The sequence below is a fragment of the Notamacropus eugenii genome, chromosome 5 (genome assembly GCF_028372415.1).
Source record: "Notamacropus eugenii isolate mMacEug1 chromosome 5, mMacEug1.pri_v2, whole genome shotgun sequence".
NCBI lineage: Eukaryota > Metazoa > Chordata > Mammalia > Diprotodontia > Macropodidae > Notamacropus > Notamacropus eugenii.
Genome location: NC_092876.1, coordinates 308,949,287 through 308,966,972, shown reverse-complemented (window position 1 = coordinate 308,966,972; position 17,686 = coordinate 308,949,287). Strand labels below are relative to the sequence as shown.

The following is a 17,686-nucleotide window of genomic DNA, read 5'->3' as shown; positions in this document are numbered from 1 at the left end:
ATTTGAGATTTGAGATGGCAAGGAACAGGGACACAGATATACTTAACGCACCACAGCATTTATTGATAATATACAAACCAATTTAGCAAACAAGTTCATTTGTGTAGAAAGCGTAGAAGATATGTGCTGGCCCCTCCCTCCCTCACTGGTATACTTACCTTGCTTGACTGACTTCTCATAACCGATGGCATGTGGCAGCTCCTTTTGGGCTACCTACCACTGAAGTTGTTCTGAATGTCTGAAGATTCGGTGTTTTATACTGAGATAGGTTGAGAGAATTAGATGCTCCAATTTAGGGGAAGCAAACTAGCCATTTTTGAATACTTCTATCACAAGGAGATCAAATTAGGTTAAACATTGGTGGGTTGTAGAATTCCTATGGAGGCAAGGTCTGTGCTTATGGACATTATCAGCCTTTCTTCTTTGATGTTCCACCTTCCCCTCTGGATGAAGACATTTATCTCAGAGACAATGAATGACTCAATCTCTCTGAGCCTTACTTTGCTTATTTGTAAAAATGAGGGAGTATCCAGACTGCCTGGATAGCTCAAGTTCCTTCAGCATCTAAAATGATCTCAAGTGGAAATGTAATTTTGATCCAAACTAGAATGTCTTTGTTCATTACAACTAGATGAGGTAGTTTAGGGAAGTTTCATTATTACTACTTTCAGATGAAGAAATTAAAGTTCAGAAAAATTGTGACTCATCCAGTATTTAATGGGCTGTACTGGCAAATTTACAGTATATAGGAGGACCTAGGTTCAAATACTGACTCTACTACTCATTGATTACTTACATACCTTTAGGCTTCAGTTTGTTCACCTGTAAAATTTGGAATGGGTTAGGATTAGATGGTCTCTTAAGGTGCCTGGCTCAATGTCTAAGATGCTGATTGGGCAGTATTTTTTCCTCTATGAGACTATACCATCTTTTCTGATGCTAACCATTCTTCCACATGATATGATCTTAGATTTAGAGCTGTAAAGGATCTTAAAAATCATTCAGTTCTACTCATAGAAAAAGAACTGAGGCCCTGAGAGGCTAAGTGATTTGCCCAAGGCCCAGGTAATAATAATCGTAGCACTTATATATTGCTTTAAGGTTTGCAAAGAGCTTTACAAATATTTTGTTTTGTATGTATGATGCCCTTGGGAAGTAGGTGCTATTTTATCCCATTTAAGAGATGTGGAAACTGAGGCAGAGATAACTGAAATGACTTGTCCATAGTCGCACAGCTACATTTGAACTCTAGTCTTCTGTACTTCAGGCCCAGCACGCAACCTGTTGTGCCACCTAGCAGCCTAGGTAATAAGTGGCAGAGGTGGAATTTTAACTCAGGTTTTGTAACTGTAAATCCAGGTTGCTATAGATAGCCTCTCCCCCCCCCCCCCCATCTAGAGTAATCTGATCTGAACTGGGTAAAAAACAAGACTAAAGTCCAGAGTGAAACAATCTTTCATTACGGTCCTTGCAAGAGGAGGGCACGTTGCCTAATGTGACCGAAGTGCTCACCTTAAACAAAGAACAGTACTTGCTGTGAAATCAGGAAAGCTTTCATTAATTTTTATGGTCATTCCCCCTGAATGAACAGGTAGCTCCGAAGGCAGTGCTATAATTATTCAGACCAATGCAAACCTTCTTCTACTGTTCCAAAATTCCAATCTCCCACTTCACTATCTGTTTGCTAGAAGGAGCCTTCTGAACACCTCGCTTCATGTTCTCTTCTCTGATAGGCTTCCCCTGAAACAGCTCAAGCCTGAGCACAAGTTTCTGACCTTTTACCTCACCATGCTAGGTCACAACTCTGATTAACTGCTATCACTTAAAACTGGGAGGAGTTTTAATTAACCCCATGGAAACAAAATTCCTTTTTTGTTTTCCACAAACCCATACATACATACACACACACATATATGTATATATGTATATATATACATACATGTAACAGGACGAGTTAGAGCTGACCCCTGTCCATTGCAGGATGCCACACTGAGAGCCTTCCTAGATAACCTGGGGGCTTGTCAGTAGGGGTGGAACTAGATGGATTTCAGGAGGAAGGGTCTCGTCTTTGTTGGCAATGTGGCAGTTCTTTGTCCAGTTCCGGATGTCCAGTGGAGAAGACGCCCATATAAGGAATAATGTTAGGTGATAGGTTCAATGTATAGGTTTAGGAATGTTCACGTAATTAAGACTATATATGCATGTGAGCTAGCTGGAATAAACAGAGTTCTCACCACCTTGTCTCCCACCTCATTTCATTACTCACTAGATCAAGTCCTCTTGCTGGACAAGAGCCTTGGGTTGGGGTTTAGGGATCCCCGAAATGGTCGAGGGGACCCCACCATATGCATATGCACACATATACATATGCATGTACACACACCACATATATACATATACATATACACATACATACACATACACATATACATATTCCTGTATAGGGTAGGGTCCTTTAATCCTTAGTAATAGCATGGAGACAGTTAGGTCAGGGGCTTGTGAAATCAGCATATTATTCTTAGTTAATGTTAAAAGAAGAATGGTTTGTAGTCTATCCTGTAAATGCTTTAAAGAAATTCAGTGTGACCAGAAGTTGGAAATGTTTTATGACTTGGTATGTACTGTGTTAAAAATTGTATTTATGTGTGTACTGCAGCCTGTTATTAATTCCTTAGTGAAATCTCATCCTCTTGATTGGGGGATAAATAATGGACAACTGGCCAAAGTTCCAGTTTTAATTTTATAAGAGTGATAAGGGGTATAATGCCTAAGAATGGTAATTTTAAAATTGTGTCAGGATCAGTTTTATAGGAGAATGGACACAGGAAAGAGGACTTATACAAAAGATGGCAAGAAGATACTCTGCTGAAGATGGCTTGAATGAACATCCAGACCAGAAAACTGCATCGGATGATGTTCCTCCCGACTGCTGTATGAGAGGGAACTTCTAAAAGGACAATTCATTGATTAATCTTTTTTTTCCTGAGCTCCTGTAATCTGTACTTGTGAAAGGGGACTGCCCCCTTGTAATTTGCCAATGCATAGATCAGCTTCCCTCCTTTCCATGTTTACTTAAAGGGGAGAAAGATGAGGGGAAAAATTCATATGGGAAAGAAAGTGAGGAGATATTGATTGGATTTAAGTGTGGAAACAAAAAATTTGATTAAAAAAAGGAGATGAGTTTGTGTGAAACAAAAAAGGAATTTTGTTTCCACAGAGTTAAAACTCCCAGCTTTAAGTGATAGCAGTTAATCAGAGTTGTGACCTAGCATGGTGAGGTAAAAGGTCAGAAACTTGTGTCAGGCTTGAGCTGTTTCAGGAGAAGCCTGTCAGAGAGGAGAATATGAAGTGAGGTGTTCAGAAGGCTCCTTCTAGCCAATAGATGGTGAGGCAGGAGATTTGAATTCTGAAATAGTATAAGAATGCTTGAATAGTTCGAATAATTTTAACTCTCCCCTCGGAGCTACCTGTTCGTTCAGGAGGAATGAACGTAAAAATTAATGAAAGCTTTCCTGATGTCACAGCAAGTCTTGTTCTTTCTTTAAGGTGAGCACTTCTGTCATAGTAGGGAATGTGCCCTCTTCTTACAAGGACCATAATGAAAGATTCTTGTTTCACTCTGGACTTTAGTCTTTTTTTTAATCTGGTCTGGGTGTGAGCCTTACTCTAGATGGGTAGGGGGCTGGGGGGGGGGGCGTGCTATTTATGACACAGGTGTTTTTCTAAGATACTGTAGTGCTTCTCACCACATCAGTGTCTTCTATCACTTGGCTTCAGTGCCTGCTTTTTACTCTCTTTTTTTATGACTACCCTTTAAACCCTTTAAAGTGAAATAATCCTACTAAAAAGTTTTTGTTTTTGGCATCACTGTCACTTCTTGTCCCATACCCCTCCTTTTAATAAGCACTTACAGCTTGTGATGAGCACAGGTAAAGTTAAGCAAATTATCCACATTTTGTCTGTGTTTGAAATGTATGTTTTATTCTGTACTTCTACTTTGTCACCTGTGCTAAGAGATAATAGGATTCATCATCAGTTCCCTGGATTCATGATTGATGCATTGATCATAGTTTTTAAATTTTTCAAAGTTGTTTTCTTTTATGGTGTAATGATCATTGTAGAAATTGTCTTCCTGGTTCTATTCATTTTGTTGTAAAACAGTTCACGTAAGTCTTCCAGGGTCCCCTGAAGTTATTTCTTAAAGCATAATAAAATTTTATTACAGTGAATTCCCTATTAAAAAAAACAACGTTTTGTAGTGTTCACTTAGATTTTGAGTTAATATTGACAATTGTGAATAGCACAGATTTGGGGCTGTTGCTTTATCTTTGTGTCTCTTTAGACTATACTCCAGACTAAAGAACTGATTCCCCTTTTTTGACATTGAAAAAATCTGTGTAATATAGGTAGGGATGTATATGAGTTTGGAATTTCATAATAATACTTTGAGTTAATCCCTTGGAGTATGTTACTAGTCTGTTCTAGTTATATTTCCTTCTAAAAGTCATTCCTTCTTCAAACTTCCCCATTTTTTGGCTCTGCTATCCTTCCAGTCACTTAAGTGTATAACATTAGAATCATCCTTAACTCTTTCCTCTTTTTTACCCTCTTTATCTAATAAATGACCAAGTATTGACAATCTTACTTTTACAACATCTTTTCCCACTTATTCTAGTCCTAGGCCCTCACCATCTTTTGCCTTGATTGTTGTAATAGCCTCCTTACCTCCAGGTAAAAAAAAATCTCCTTACCTCCAGGATTTCTACTCTCTAACCCATCTACCATACAGCTATCAACTGATATTCCTGGAACACAACTGGCCATGTTAGTACACTCTTCAAAACTCTTGAATGGCTCCCAGTTATTTCTAGGATAAAATGTGAAATTAGCTTGATATTAAAGTCCTTTATCATCAGCATTCCATTTACTTTTTCAGTCATGTTTTGTGTAACTTCTGCTTATGCATTCTTTGTTTTAGTTCTGTTTTCTTGCTAGCTGTACACTTGTACATAACATTTCATCTTCTACTTCTGTACCTTGGCATAAGTGGTTTTCATTTGATGTCTGAAATACACTTTCATCCCTGCCTGGGAGAATTCTTAGCTTCCTTCAAATCACTAATTAGGTTCCATCTTTTGTATGAGGCTTTTTAACCTTTTGCATTCTGGATTAAAAAAAATTGTTTTAATCAATCAAGATTTGCCTTCTTATGTTTCCTTTACCTCTAGTTGAGAGCAGAAGAAAAGTAAAGTCCATCACAAGTGTGACTTAATCAAAACAAATTTCCCCAGTGGTCAGGTCCAAAAAAATTTGTCATGTTCTTCATTTAAGTCTTCTTCTCTGTCAGGAGGCGGGTGGCTTGTTTTATCTTTAGTCCACTGAAATTTTGGCTGGTCATTGTGCTGATAAGAGTTGAACACAATAGAATTCTATCACATTTGTATACCACCACTTGTTCATCCATTCCAGAATTTATGAGTATCCCTTCCAGAATTTATGAGTATCCCTTCAGATCTTGTTCTGGAAGTGGATAGTATGCTTCATCATTAGTCCTTTGGACCTGCCTTGGATCATTGTATTGCTGAGAATAGTGAAGTCATTCAGTTCATAGTTGGTCATCATATAATATTACTGTTATGTGCAGAGCATTCTCCTGGTCTGCTCAATTCACTTCACATCAGTTCATGTAAGTCTTTCCAGGTTTTTCTGAAATCATCCTGCTTGTCATTTCTTATAGAACTTCTGGAGAGAGTATCTAGGTTGGTTCTATTGCTGATTTCTTTTGGTATTGAGTGTTGTGTTATTTTGGGAGCTTAAAGACAGGCTGGGAACCTGCAAGTTTTCAGTGTTACTAAAGTTGTCTGATCCAGAACAAAGTCTGATTGATGCCCCCATCATCTCAGCTCTGCAACGTCCTGACCTGGGTTTGGGTCTGTTCAAAAGTAGACCGTGTTGTACTCAGCATGGATCAACCAGCTAGTGAGCTCTTTATATTCAGAGTGGCAGAACTGTATGTTCTTCTTTGGTCTGGGATTCCTGCCTTGGTTATTCCTCTGCAAGCTGGGCTAAATGCTGAAAGTGAGAGCCTTTTCTGTACCTGGGGTCTGAGCCATACCACTGCAACTGCTGCTCTTCCAGCTACTGCTGCTTGCTTCTGAATTTCTTCCCTACCTGGGAATGCCACTCTGTCCTGGATCTGTGCCAGAAACTGAGTATTGGGTAACAAAGTTGAAAGTTGGCACCTGTCCCCAATGCAGTGTCTGAGTATAGGTCTGGGAGTGCCCCAGGCTTTGCACAGTACCTTGGTGTGCTCTTGGCCCTATCCTAACTCCCTTCCCAGTGTCTGCAGGACCTCCCTATTTCCCTTTGCTGAGCTGGGCTTTTTTTGGATTTCCCCATCAGGATTTGGTTTGGTGCATTATATTTAATTGGAGAAGTTTGTGGAACAGAGCTCACTTTGGGCTTTCCCCCCCCATCATTCAAGTGAAACTTCTTCCTCCAAACTTACTCAAAGTTCCTTAATTGCCAAATCCAACGTCCTTTTCTCTGCTCATTGTTCATTGTTCTACTTGTTGACTACTCACAGGATTGTGTTCGTCCTTTGTTGCCGAAGAAGACCATACCATCAGAGAAATGGTGACATGACTTGTACTTGACTTTGTTTTGAGTGAGGGAGGGCTGTGCAGGTCACCAGCCTCACTTCTCCAGAGCCATCTGAATTTAGTGACCAGATATTCATCAGAATGACTGGAGTAGATGCACCTGGCTGAATGGGGACCCAGCTAGCTGGGTAAGTCACCTCCTTCTCTCCTGTCTGCCTCTCCCTCCCCTTCCTTCTCATCCTCCAAGGACAGTAAATTTGGATAGTCAAAAGATGCCCAGTTGACTTGGGTTTTACTGGCCCTTCCCCTCCCCTCCTTTTCCTTTCCTTCCCTTCCCTGTCCTCTCCTAAAACTTTACACCTACTGCACTCTGAAACTGGGACACCAGTGGGCCCCTGCTTAAGGGCTCCTCTGGACCCTCCTAGCTTTAGAGTGATTATCAGTAGTAACTATTGCTGTTTCCCTCCTAGCCTGATGGCTTTCTTTTTCTTGGCCTCAGTAAAGGGGCCATGCCCTGCCTACTTCTTAAAGAGGCCTATTTAATGAATGGGCATTGCCTTACCCTAAGTGACTACTTGCAAAGACCTTGGCCTAAAGGGCCCAAGTTCTCCCAGTGCATCCTGGGTCATCTCCAGTCATTCTGATGAATATCTGGTCGCTGGATTCAGATGGCTCTGGAGAAGTGAGACTGGTGACCTGCACAGCCCTCCCTCACTCAAAACAATGTCAAGTGCAAGTCATGGCATTATTTCTCTGATGGCATGGTCTTCTTCTGCAATGAAGGACAAACACAACTTGTTTACTACTTCATTGTCTGGTGCTGTTTGATCATCCCTGCTGTGTTCAAAAGCTCATTGCTGGCTCTGCTTCTCTTTTCTCTTTTACCTTCTCTCACTTGGTGACCTCATTATTCTCAAAGAGTAGTTACCTTTTCTGTGCTGATGATGCCAAAATCTATATGGTTTCCTGAGCTCCAGTCCTCCATTATATACTTCCTACTGTGTTCTCTAGGCACCTCGAAATCAAAATATCAAAAACAGAAATCATCTTAACAGCCAAAACATACCTGTCTTCCAGCCTTGTCTGTTTCGTTTTAGGACTCTATCATCTTTCTGTTCATATAAATTCACATTGTTGATGATACCCTTGACTCCTCATTCATTCCATATATCTAATCAGTTGTCGCTTCTACCTCTTCAATACTTATTGCATGTCTCCTCTCTAGTCTTACATCCGTAATCCTAGTTCAGTCTCTCATCATCATCTTGCCTGTAACCTTTTAATTGATCTCTCTGTATTAAATCTCTCCCCACTCCCATCTATTGTCTTCACAGTTGTTAATGTGATTTTCTTGAAAGGCAGATCTGACCTTCTCATCTGATCTTCTCACCCCCCTACCCAATAAACTCCGGTAGCACCCACAACCTTTAGTCACCTCATACTTCAGTGTTGATAAATGTTTGTAAAAAGACTACCACGAAAATAATTGTAGCTTTTGTACCAATATCAGTTGCAGAAAATGAAGTAGAGAAATTATACGAAGAACTCCATAAGAACTTCCATTTTAAATCAGCAAACATTTTGATGCTTTGTGACTTCATTGCAAAGGTGGGAACAAGTGAGGATGTTGATGATAAACACTGGAGAACAGGCATCAAGAATAAGAGAGAGCCAGACTACTCAGAAGCTTCACATATCTATATCATTCATGTTTTCTTTGAGAAAAGAATTGATAGGTTCTGGACATGTTTAGCATTGAATAACATCACAAAAAGGAATTTTATTATATTTGACAGGCAGAGAAATATATCTATATCTATATCTATAGATATAGATATACATATATACAGAGAGAGAGAGATCTGAAAATCATCCCCAAATCATCTAAATGTACAGTGAGGTCCCTGCCTTAGAGAAATTATCAGAATTAGTTTAAAGCTAGAAAAAAGAATAATGATGAATAAAACATTTGACATGCAGTTGAAATAACTCAATCCTAACCTAAACAAATTACTGATCCTGAAAAATGGGTAATGGATAATAGAAGTGATATCAACATTGTTTATAATAATTTCATATAAAAGTTTAATATAAATCAGTTGTTGCAGTGAGATTAAAATGTGCCTTATTTATCAAGCGACCTGTCAAGCAAAAAAATGGTAACCAAAGGCAGAATCAGTTTAGGAACACTGTCATGTAGTAGGTACTTTGTAAAAATTTTTTTTGTGAAGATATATCCACAAAATGTGGATAATGTGTTTTTAAAAAAAAAAACAACAAAAAAATAGCAGAGGAAGGCTTCCAGTATATAAGGTGAATGTTTCCTGTCAAGGATTTATGGAAAGACACGGACAAGAATTACACAGGAATAGAAGATAATGGAGGGGTTACAATCTGCTCTGATGGAAAGAGGACTCATACCAATGACTTTGTGGTCCAGTGAAATTTTTGTCAAAAAACAAATGGTCTGTTTAAGACATAGAAATTTGGAAGATAATTTAATTTTTGAGTCAAGTCAGGAAGAAAATTAAGTACCCAGTAAGTGTCAGTCACTGTGCTAAGGGTTGATGATACAAGTATTAACTGGGGGGACAAAGGCAAAAATAAACCCTTTCCTCAAGGAACTCACAGTCTAATAGAGTAGATAACATATAGGCAATAATATACAAATAAGATATATTCAGGAAAAATTTGAGGTAATCTCAGGGGGAAGGCACTAGCATTTACAGAGTTAAATTTTGAGAGTTAAAAACTGTGTTTGGACAAAATTCATCTTATAATAATTTTAATTTTAACACGTCTTTCACATTTGGATCTAGAGTAATGCCAGAATTTCTTCAAAGTATCAGTTGTGCAATTGACAGAAAACATTTTTGCCTGTAAGGTACATTGAGATCCAGAGAGATGAGTTCAGTAACTTGCCCAAGGTCATTGAGCTAGAAGGCCCAGAGCTGAAACTATCACCCATTCCTTCAAGTGGTGACCCAGTCCTTCCAGTAATGTTAAAACATGGTGAAATCTCAGAATTCAATGTCAGTTAATTAAAAAGAAAAACTCCTCAGTAATTCTAGTTCAGATCTTGAAAAAGGTTGTGTAATCAGAAATTGTCTATTCAGAACTCTTGAATTAAAAACATTTGATTAAATGTATGGTCCCTTAGTATCTGACTGTGACCCTTGTCTGTTTTTGTAAGTTCCATGCTTTACCACTATACCACTTTAAACACACTTGCCGTTTGTAGCAAACTTTTTTCCATACAATGACAAGCTGAGAAATGCTAATTTTTCTTTTTCAGTTAGTGTGGCATTAAATTCTTCCTCTCCCTTTTTTCCCCCAAGGGTTGCTTGAGGGATGATGAAAATATTCCTAAATAGATATAGTGTAGAGATATGCTTGACGTTTTTCAGTCTCATTTAAGTTCACACATAATAGTGTGCTGATTAGTTATAGCAGGAGAATATTTAACAAGGGTATGCATTGAGGGCACTGGAGTGATTTAGCTGAGTGATGCTTTCTTGCCTGAGTTGCATGCTCTACCAGCCAAATATCAGAGGTATTTAATAAATGCTTATTAATTGCTGATTGATGTAAACTTGCATAGAAAATCCTAGGAATAAGAATAATGGAAAACTATGAGCAGCATCACCACAAAAAGAATAGAGAAGCAGTGGAGGATAAAACTGGTTTAAAGACCTCTCAGCAGGCAAAGTAACCTGAATAGCAGTTGAAGGGCACAGAGGATAACAGACAAGAAGAATGGAAAAGATGTGCAAAGATTTATGTAACAAACTACATCATGAAGGACAGCATGGACTGGTGACCTTGGGAGTGTCACTTTATGTCTGTGGCCTCGGTTCCTTCATCTATAAGCACTGTAAGCACAAAAGTGCTTATAGAAGATGGCTTCTGAGAAACTTTCCAATTTTAGATCTGCAATCCCATAATTTTAGCATCACAATTCTGAATATGGATATAGAAAAACTAAAAAGAAGTCACATAAAAAACCAAAGATGAGAAAAACTGCTGGATTAGACCTAGAGTACCTGAAGAAGATCTATGCTCATAACAGTTATCAGAGCATTGAAAGATTGACTTGCAAGGTATCTGAAGGAGAGAAAATTCCAAAAGTATTTGGAAGAAAACATTTTGGGAAATTTATTAATAGCTAATAGAGATTTACTGGCTTCCAGGCACTGTGCTGTGTTTTACACTGATTTCATTTGAACCTCACAACAACTCTGGGAGGTGGGTGCTGTTTTTATCTCTGCTTTACAGATGAGAAAAATGGAGGCAAACAGAGGTTAAGAAAGCTAGTGACTGAGCTTAGATTTGAACTTTGGTCTTCCTGACTCCATACCTGATACTCTGTTCACCTAGTTGCCTATTAAGCAGAGAAAGATAGCAGCTGTAATAACACTGACAGCTACTCACCTTATCTGTCTGCTTTCCAGTCTACATAAAATTTTTTATCACATTTAGGGCAGAAACAGGCAGGCTTTTGCTAGTGGTATTTCACATTGGCCCACACCTTTACATTCAGCACAAATGAAGATCCCACTGTTCCTCATTATGTTTCTCTGGGGCTGATGGTACAAATGGACAGCAGTTTGGGCCAGAATTAAGCAGGTGGAGAAACAGCCTGGATTGCTTACAGGAAGTTGAAGAGCTTTAATGACTCCAGGTTTCTCTCAGAAACAAAGGTCCTTTCTACTGTCAGTTTTCTAATATTAGTGTTGCATAACTGAAATGGAGAGAACAACAGTCAAGAGAAAGTGAGGAAGCAATACCATGTGAGTGGGAGTATTTTACTATCCCCTGTAGGTAAAACTTCATTATATCATAAGATCAGCTGTTTAATTGGTGGGGTAATTTTCCTTCCTGCATAGATAGCTGTTCTTCTGTTTTTGAGTAGACTGTATAATGAATTACTCGAGCCAAAAACATACCACCTGGTGACCAGACTTCTGAACTTACCTAGGTTGGTCCTGAATTGACACCATACAGAATTCAAAGACAATATAGCTTAATAGGACTTGTCATAATTTGTACTCCACAATGTTATGGCCCTGAAAAACCTGGGATTACTTGCTTGTCACCATGAAGTACAAGAGTAGGATTTGAGTGGAGGAAAGTTTTAATAAAATGCTTAATCAAGCGCAATGGATGAAACTTATGTTATAGACTGAATTATATTAGAGGTGGCTTTTAAGATTATCAGAGTTCCTGGTCTTCTGCCATCGGGCTTTACATTTTGTCTTTTAAAAATAATTTTGATCAAAACAAATTTTTTTGTTTCTATTTTACCTTTATTTGGGAATATATCTATTCTTTAGCCCTCTGCTCCTTGAGTCAACCCAGATAATAAAATAAAAGGGAAAGAAAAAGCAGCTTAAAAAATTATCCAGCACAGCAGCCAAGACTGCCAGTGTATTTGCATTATTCCACCTCTGTACTCCCCTACCTGTGCAAAAAAAAGGAGGGAGATACGTTTACTCAGTTTTTCAGAGTCGGCCTCTGGTTATTACATAGCATGCAATATGCAGTGTTGTTCTTTGCATTTACCTTGTTTAGTTATTGTGCATATGGTTTTCTTGGTATTTTGTTCTGTGTCCATTAATTTAAGTCTTCCCATGCTGCTCTGTAGCTTCATATTTATGATTTCTAATGGTACCCAAATCCATTACATTGAGTACCACAATTTGTTTAGCCTTTAAGCCCTGGTCATAGTATTATAGATAGAGCTAGAAGTGACCTCAAAGGTCATTTCATTCAGTTAACTCATTTTACAGATGAACAAGCTGAGATCCAAAGAGGCTAATTGATTTGCCCAAGGCCACCCAAGTAGTAAGAGGCAGAGCTGGGATTCCAACTTGACTTCTTTTGGATTCAAATCCAGTGTTTTTCTCTGTACCACTTTAAAAAAGTATGCAGAGTACTTTAATGTGAAATGTTCAAATGACTGATTTTGTACTGTTTTGCAAAAGTTGGAATTAAATGTAAAATTTTAAAAATTATTGCTAGAAAAAACATCTTTTATTTGAATTAGAATGAAATTCTTAGTGGAAAGAAAGTTAAAACATTTTTCATGCATTTATATATCATACTGTTACATCTACTTTGTGGATGTATATATCTAGTTGCATGTTAAGAACATACACACACAAAACCTCCAGACTATTTAGCATGCTGGAGTAGTTTAATAATGAAATTAATACTAATAGCTTTTGATTATAATCTTAAATATAAATTTACTGTAATTGGCATACTAAAAAGTAGTTTAAATGAAATTGTATATTTAATTGTTAACTAGGAAAGATATTTACTTTAAAAAGATTAAGCAGTTTTATAAATGACATGAAATACGTAGAACATACTAAGCAGTACAAATTAAAACTATTTACTCTGGGACTCAGAAATATCGTGAAGTCATTTGTATACTTTTAATGATTAAAAAATTAATGGGGCTGATAATTTTATCCTATTCAATTTATTGTCCATGCAAATAGAAATTTTTTTCTGTTTACAAAAAAGACCTCCTTTTTTCTGAGCTATTTGATTTGCTTTTTACCCTCTAAGGTGGGAGGAATGGACTTTTTTGATAAGTGCTTCTTAAATCTAGAAAGATATTAGTGATATTTATAAGGGATTATAGTATACACATTTATACATATATGTACATGCATATATATGGGATTTTTTGGTAAGGAATCTTAATAGAATGTAAACACAAAAATTTAAACAATGTGAAAACTGGATTTACAAAAAGATTATCAGTTTTTATTACTTTGTATCAGTGATCTCATCACTATGGGCACTGCTCCCTCTGCTGGGACAGATCTCAGTCCCCCTTATCATTCCTTATCATGATAGGTTGTTGATTTTATTTTCCATGTGTTCTCCATAGAGAATTCACCCAATGAGATGGAGGTTTTCCTCTGGTTATTTTTGTATTTAATGGGTAGCAGTGTAATATTCAATTTGTCCTGTTTTCTTTTATTCTCACTACATGTAGGCCCACCACTCTTCTCGTATATCTCTTATTCTACTTTTTGCAATCAAATTGTGATTGATATCAATCACAATTTGAAAATACAGATTTTCCTCCGCTTCAATATTGTCTTGATCAATGTAGGCTGTGTTTGCCTAAATCATGTGCCTTTCTGTTGCTCTTTGGGCCATTTTAGTCTTGATTCTTCTGAGATCATAATATTACATTATTTGCAGTCATGTATCACCAGGAGAATGTGGATGTTAAATGATGAGTATTTGCTACATTGAATAGTTTGGGATAGTAGAAAGTGCTTGCTATCAAATGAGAACCAGCTAAATTTCCTATTTAGTTCTGAGCCCAGTTCATTGTCTATAATTTGTGTCTGTTTAAGATTCTTGCATACATACACAATTTAATGTGCAGTGGATTATCTCTCCATATATATATATATCGTAATCCAGACAATTTCATCCACTTTGATTTTTTAAGTAGAGGTTTGTTAGGCAGACCTTTTCTGAATGACAGTGGATTTCTTTTTAGTGTTTTGGTGTTTATTATATCGAAGTCATTGTTTTATAGAAAGTGGAACATTTGGAGAACATAGTTATCAATATTTTGTTTCTGATGGACTAGTTACAGTACATTCTTAATATGAGCAAAGACTTTAGATATGACACAGCTGGTTTCCTCGATACTAATATGTTGCAGATCATTGAACAAAGTTACTTCTTCAGTTACATCTCATATGATTTTTACGTGATTAAAAAACATTTTATTGATATTGTTTGTCTTTTTGTATCACCAAAATTACATAGATCCAATAAGTCAATTTTTCTGTGCTCCCCTACTTTGCTTATGATATCACATTTTAAGTCTAAATCAGGTACAAGATTCACTTTAGAAGAAAATGGCCCACATTCCCTTTCAGAGGTTCACAACATCTTGTCATTTTGGAAAGGCCAAATTCCTTGGAGCACCTGGTTCTATTGAAGGAATCTTTTGTATGCATTCTCAGTTTTGTCTCAGCAATCCAAAGCCTGACTCCTTAACAGTGGAGATCAGGGCCTTGCAATGGGATGTTCAGAAGTAGGCTCAAAGTCTCTATGGTTTTGGCAGCAGAGTGTGCTGCACTTATTCTGTGGTGACGCCCATTGGCTGGTCTCCTGTATAATGGGATTTAGAATTAATTGCATACAATTTTAGAGGAAACTGATAGGTAGGTATAGTGATCTTCTGAAGGTCATACAGGTGGCATGGCAGAGCAGGGGTTCAAAACCAGGTCCTTCTATCTGAAGTGTACTTTGCTTTCCCATTCACAGAAATTATTTTCTTTTCCTTGGAAAAACAATATTAAATTGTGGCATCATGATTTCCTATGCCTTTAAGCAGATTCTGGCAGTGATAGAAAAGCTTCCACCAGGATCCCTACTATCTAATGTATTATCAATAGAGTATCAAATAGATCTCTTCAACTGGCGGTGATAATCAAGAACTTGTTTTCCTTTCACGGATTTTCCTCCTATTCAATGCTGTATTTAACAGTGTAGCTCTGAAATTTATTTTCTTCATTTAGTAACTCCCATTGAATACTATATTTTAAAATGAAACAATCTAGGTTTTAAAATAAGTCATATCTGCACAAATATCGTCTAATTTGGCAGTCTATTATGTCAGCATTTCTATCTTCTTAATGTGTCTTTTTTACCCCATTGCATGTCTTGCTTCAATACCCTCCCTACGGCACAATAGGTCTTTCTGTAAGCAACTGCTGCTGTGAAATAGTTACAAAGATTAAGAGTTTTTTATTTCCCTCTTTGTAAAATAAATTTGGCACAGGGAAATGTAAGTACTTGTTTTGATCAAGATCAGGCAGACACTAAAATGTATTTGAAGTTTCAAATTGAAAATGAAATAATAGAAATTTTGGGCTACTTGTAGTAGGTGAAAATATAGGCTTTTAAACAGCTTCAGGCATCTCTAAGTTAATTAAATTCTAATAGGCATTTATCATAAGCATTATGTGCAAGGTACTATGCTATACTTTAAGGATTTTAAGATGGAAAAGAAAAATGCTTAAATAGCAGAAATACAACATAAGAGATAGAAGTATATTATACAAGTAAATAGAAAGTTATTTGAAGTATGAGAGAACACTAAGTATAAATACGATGGGAGTAAGATCAGAAAATACTTCACAGGAGATGGAGATTTGAGTGGGTATAGTAAGGATGTATAGGTAGTAAAGAGTAGCTGATTTTTTTCTGGGAGTTTGGTAGTGAAGAGGAATCCACACAAGTAGCCAGATGAAATCTTGATGGGCTTGGTAGGATCAAGTGAAGGTTTTTTAAGAATGAGAGAGACCTGACCACAGTGGTAGGCAGTGTCAAAAGAGGTGATGGATAGGGAAATATTGAAGATGAGAATAATCCATAGGTCAACATCCTGGAGGAAGAGGAGGGACAGGGTTTGGACCAAAAAACATGGGTAGTGGGCTCAATTCAGGTTATACCAGGTAATTATTAGCAAAGTTGAGGTCTGAACCCAGGTCCTCTTACTCCAAAGCCAATAGTCTTTCTGTTGCCTCACACTGCCTCTTCACCTTTATCCTTTATTTAAAAAAAATAGAGTATATCATTGTGTGGGATGGCTCAGGTCCCTACATAAATCAATTACTCAGAGGCCTCTCAAAGTGATGACAGAAAAGTGATTTATTCGATTCTTGAGAAGCAGGGCTATCCTGTAGGAGTAGGAAAGCCAAAGACAAAGAAAAGGGCAGTGATTTATATAGACCCTAACGCAACTCCGTCCTCCCCCACTGACCATTATTCTCATTAGCTGAGAATATGATGTTACATTCTAGACACGAAATCTAACCAATCCTTTTTGAAATGAAGACATTGAGGAATTATGTAAGTTTTATCCAATCATTGAGACCCTAATGTACTACACAGTTTTATATCCTTATATGGAACTATTCTATTCTAAAAATATTGTAACCTTGGGCCTCTAGGTCTTACCTCACCCCTGGGAGAAGAATTACAATCTGAGAAGTCTTCACTAAACCTATCCCACTCATCATGACAATTGTGTTTGAGATTGCTTCTACTGGTACTAAATGGATTCAGTTGCTGTACTTAAAATATTTATCCCTATATCAGTTTTTTTGAGGGGGGCTGGTTATAAAATTTGTCCCATATGAGCAATTAAAGTAAAAAAAATAGGTTTTACATGTGGTACTACTTAAAACCTAGTATCTTGTGTAAACATTAAGTTACATTTAATGAAATCCCTTGATGTATGAAAATTTAAATTATAGTTATTTTTGGCAGTTGAAGGAAGCATTAGTATAAATAATTTAAAATATATCATTTGAAAATTCATGTCTGTGGTTATGTCATTCTTGGTCCTCCTTCTCCCTTCCACTCTCATTTCTTCTCTTTTGCACTTGGATTGTTTCTGGTTAGAATTTCCTGAGGTAACAGAACCAGGAGCATCCTGGGGTTGAGTCTGAGATCTCTGACATTGTTGGGAAGTTTTGGGAATTTGGCCTGGTATCACATCCCAGAGAAGGAGATGGCTTTGGAATGCAGTGAAATAATTGTCAAGATATAAGCTAATTTTGTCAGGATAAATCATGGTTTATTTATTTTTACATGTTTTTTTCTGCATTTAGCTGGCCCTGGAAATTTTTTCACATGTCTTCTGAGAAAGCAACAATTACAGTTCGTCTCATTCGTTCCTTTGAGCATCGCAATTTCAAGCCTCTTGTTTACCATGGAGTGAATTTGGACCAGACTGTAAAAGAATTTATTGTATTCCTAAAAAAAGGTATGATTTTATTAGCACTTTACCAATTAGCTCAATTATTGCTTTAGTAATAATCATGTTTTTTAATATAGATTCCAATCCAAGCTAACTTGTGGGCTTTTGAAGTATTACTATTATTATTGGTTTGTTTAGAGAAGATTAAGCTTTATGTTCTTTAGATTTGATGTCTGGTATAGCTATGGTACATGTATTCTAGTATTCTAGTCACTGGCATTAACAGAAGTTATTTGCCAAGGAGGCACATATTAGGGATATTGCATTTGCA

The 17,686-nt window shown here is 37.1% G+C and overlaps 1 protein-coding gene across 10 annotated transcripts in view; it reads left to right on the top strand.

The window, feature by feature from the left end:
- C5H2orf76 (chromosome 5 C2orf76 homolog) overlaps positions 1–17,686 on the top strand; it is a 79,096-nt gene that overhangs the window by 22,412 nt on the left and 38,998 nt on the right. For 8 of the 10 annotated variants that reach the window (XM_072613319.1, XM_072613329.1, XM_072613326.1 and 5 more), the window contains one exon: positions 17,267–17,421. In XM_072613319.1, the coding sequence (XP_072469420.1) occupies positions 17,267–17,421 (155 nt within the window). Of the gene's footprint in view, positions 1–3,395; positions 3,547–6,586; positions 6,791–17,266; positions 17,422–17,686 lie in introns of those variants that run through there. The other 2 variants (XM_072613322.1, XM_072613320.1) reach the window with 2 other exon arrangements.